Source organism: Rhinopithecus bieti, unplaced genomic scaffold (assembly GCF_001698545.2).
Source record: "Rhinopithecus bieti isolate Rb0 unplaced genomic scaffold, ASM169854v2 scaffold_13029, whole genome shotgun sequence".
Lineage (NCBI taxonomy): Eukaryota > Metazoa > Chordata > Mammalia > Primates > Cercopithecidae > Rhinopithecus > Rhinopithecus bieti.
Genome location: NW_016807982.1, coordinates 364,761 through 368,276, shown reverse-complemented (window position 1 = coordinate 368,276; position 3,516 = coordinate 364,761). Strand labels below are relative to the sequence as shown.

General features: G+C 44.7%; 1 protein-coding gene across 1 annotated transcript in view; it reads left to right on the top strand.

Annotated features, from left to right (window-relative positions):
• Positions 1 to 3,516, top strand: part of YARS1 (tyrosyl-tRNA synthetase 1) — a 44,982-nt gene that overhangs the window by 16,551 nt on the left and 24,915 nt on the right. The window contains exon 3 of the mRNA XM_017884420.1: positions 2,702 to 2,782. Within this exon, the coding sequence (XP_017739909.1) occupies positions 2,702 to 2,782 (81 nt within the window). The remainder of the gene's footprint in view (positions 1 to 2,701; positions 2,783 to 3,516) is intronic.

Sequence of the window (3,516 nt, the reverse complement as noted above, 5' to 3'; positions counted from 1 at the left end):
GAAACCCCGTCTCTACTAAAAATACAAAAAATTAGGCCGGGCGCCGTGGCTCAAGCCTGTAATCCCAGCACTTTGGGAGGCCGAGACGGGTGGATCACGAGGTCAGGAGATCGAGACCATCCTGGTCTACATGGTGAAACCCCGTCTCTACTAAAAAATACAAAAAAAAAAATAGCCGGGCGAGATGGCGGGCGCCTGTAGTCCCAGCTACTCGGGAGGCTGAGGCAGGAGAATGGTGTAAACCCGGGAGGCGGAGCTTGCAGTGAGCCGATATCGCGCCACTGCACTCCAGCCTGGGCGACAGAGCGAGACTCCGTCTCAAAAAAAAAAAAAAAAAAAAAAAAATTAGCCGGGCGAGGTGGCAGGCGCCTGTGGTCCCAGCTACTCAGGAGGCTGAGGCGGGAGAATGGCGTGAACCCGGGAGGCAGAGGTTGCAGTGAGCTGAGATCTGGCCACTGCACTCCAGCCTGGGCGACAGAGCAAGACTCCGTCTCAAAAAAAAAAGAAAACCCGGAGACATGCTAGTTCTGCACTGTTGACTGGGTGCCATGGTTTATGCCTATAATCCCAAGTACTTGGGAGGCTGAGGAGGGAGGATCACTTGAGGCCAGGAGTTCAAGACCAGCCTAGGCAATATAGCAAGACTCCATCTCTCTCTTATTCTGTATGTGTGAGACTCCGTCTCTTGAAAGAAAAGAAAAGAAAGAAAGAAAGAAAGCAGGGAGGGAGGGAAAAAGGAAAGAAAGAACTAGGTCTGTACTGTCTAATGCGGTAGCCTGTAGTCCTAGTCATATGTGGCTAGTGGCTATTAAAATTAAATAAAATGAAAATTTTTATTCTCTAGTCACATTGGCTATAAATCAAGTTCTTGGTTAGCTACTATATTGGACAGCACAGACATATAACATATTCATCACTACAGAAGATTGTGTTGGATAATGCTGTTCTAGATTATTCCTGCTTGTTCAGCCTTTTCTTCCTCTTCCCTTCAGCCAATCATGCACTAAATTTTATCAATTCTACTTTTTCAAAATATCTTAAATTCATTCTTGCTCTGCGTCCTCATTGTCTTTTGTTCATCAATATTTCTCACTTTAGACTTTCACAATAGCCTTTGAGCCATTCACTTTGTCTCCAACCCATGGGTCTCAAGTCTACCCTGCCTTGTTACTGTTGCCATCTTCCTACAATGCTGGTCATATTTCTCCTCTCCTTAAAACCTTTCACTGGTTAAGATAACACTAGGCACTCTAGCATGACATTTCATGGTCCTTACTTACTTTTCTAACCTCATTAGTCACTACTTCCCACCTCCCTTGAAGTTTGTACTTTTGCAGACTGAATCACTCAGAATTTCCCTAAACACTTCACACCTCTGTGCCTTCTCACATTCTGTTTCCTCTGCCTGGTGAAAAACATCTATATGTTCTTCAAAATCAAGCTTAGCCCACAATCTGATACTAGGAAGCCTTCCCCACACCCATCTAACTAGATAGAGATAATTCCTTCTTTTATGTCAACACTGTTCCTTATATGAACATCTAGGTTAGCCCTTAGCACACTGAGTTGAAATGATCTGTTACATGTCTCTCCCCAGCTGGATAATTGGGCTTCTTGAAGGGAGAGTCTTGGTCTGATTTATCTCACCATCCACAGAGCTGGCAGCAGGCCTGGCGTGTCATAAGTGACAGTCACTGTTTTATTTATTTATTTTATTTTATTTTTTGAGGCAGGGTCTCCTTCTGTCTCCCAGGTTGGGATGCAGTGGCACAATCATGGCTCACTGCAGCCACGACCTCTCTGGGCTTAGGTGATCCTCCTACCTCAGCCTCCTGAGTAGCTGGGACTGTAGATGCATGCCATCACACTTGGCTAATTTTTGTTTGTTTGTTTGTTTGTTTTTGTTTTTGTAGAGACACCTGGGCTCAAGTGATCTTTCCGCCTCAGCCTCCCAAAGTGCTGGGATTACAGACGTGAGCCATCGCACCCAGACAGTCACTATTTTCTAGTTCAGTCTTACCTTTTTCCCAAATTCTCACAGGACTTCTTTATGCTACTTATATGTCATTTGTCAGAGGCCACCTTATCAGTAGGATGCTTTTGGCATGACTACGGTTTGTTTCCTTCTCTCCCTCCCTGCAGGATTCTGCATATCCTGAGGGCAGAGACTACTCTTATTTTTTTATCCCATGACATCCACATGGAGTAATGTTAACCACAAGCACTCAGCAACTGTCTTTGCAGCTTTTGAGGCCAAGAGGGAAGCTGACTGCTGTTTTATTTTCTTCTTGGCTTTACCTTCTGAAAAATCTAGTAATTACCTAAAGTTTCTGATTTCTCAGACGTATACAGAAGAAATAAAGTAGATGTTTAGGCCGGACACGGTGGCTCTTGCCTATAATCCCTGCACTTTGGGAGGCCAAGGCGGGTGGATCACCTGAGCTCAGGAGTTTAAGGCCAGCCTGGACAACATGGCAAAACCCCGTCTCTACTAAAAGTACAAAAAATTAGCTGGGCGTAGTGGTGCATGCCTGTAATCCCAACTATTCAGGAGGCTAAGGCAGGAGACTCACTTGAACCTGGGAAGCAGAGGTGGCAGTGAGCCGAGATCATGCCACAGCACTCCAGCCTGGGCAACAGAGTGAGATTCTGTCTCAAAAAAATAAAGTAGATGTTTATGTTCATGTGTTTCTTTCCACAGGCTTTGGATGAAGAGTATTTAAAAGTAGATGCCCAATTTGGAGGCGTTGATCAGAGAAAGATTTTCACCTTTGCAGAGAAGGTGAGTGTCTGCTTTCCTGCCTTTTTTCACTTGCGCCTCAGAGGTATGCAACTATGTTTATTGAACTATGATGTGTCAGTCCCACTAGTCATAGTGTATGGTAAATATTCTCCTTGTTTTGCAGATGAGAAAACTGAGGATAGAAGAATAAGAAGTTGTCCAATATCACACAGTTAGTAACTGAGCAGGAATTATTAGTACCCAGATATTTCAAACTCCAAAGCCCATGTGCCTGGTGACAACCAGGAAGCTGCTCCTGCACCTGTTGGATTTACTCCTTTCCTAATAGCCCAGTTTCCAAGGAGAGGCATTACCAGATGGAATTACTGTCCTTTCACAGAGCATTTGGTTCGCATTTCCCAGCATCTTTTTCTTTGTTTTGTCTTTTTTTTGAGACAAGTTCTCGATCTGTCGCCCAGGCCAGACTGCAGTGGTGTGGGCCTGGGCTCAAGCAGTTCTCCCACCTCAGCCTCCCAAGTAGCTGGGAGCACAGGTGCATGCCACAACACTCGGCTAGTTTTAAAATTGCTTGCAGAGACGAGGCCTCCCTGTATTGCCCAGGCAGGTCTCAAACCCCTGGGTTCAAGCAGTCTTCCTGCCTTGGCCTCCCAAAGTGCTGGGATTATAGGTGAGATCCACTGTGCCTGGCTTAGTTTTTTGATATATTTAATGAATGCAGAAATGCTTACTATATATACATATATATATATACATATATATATATATATATTTTT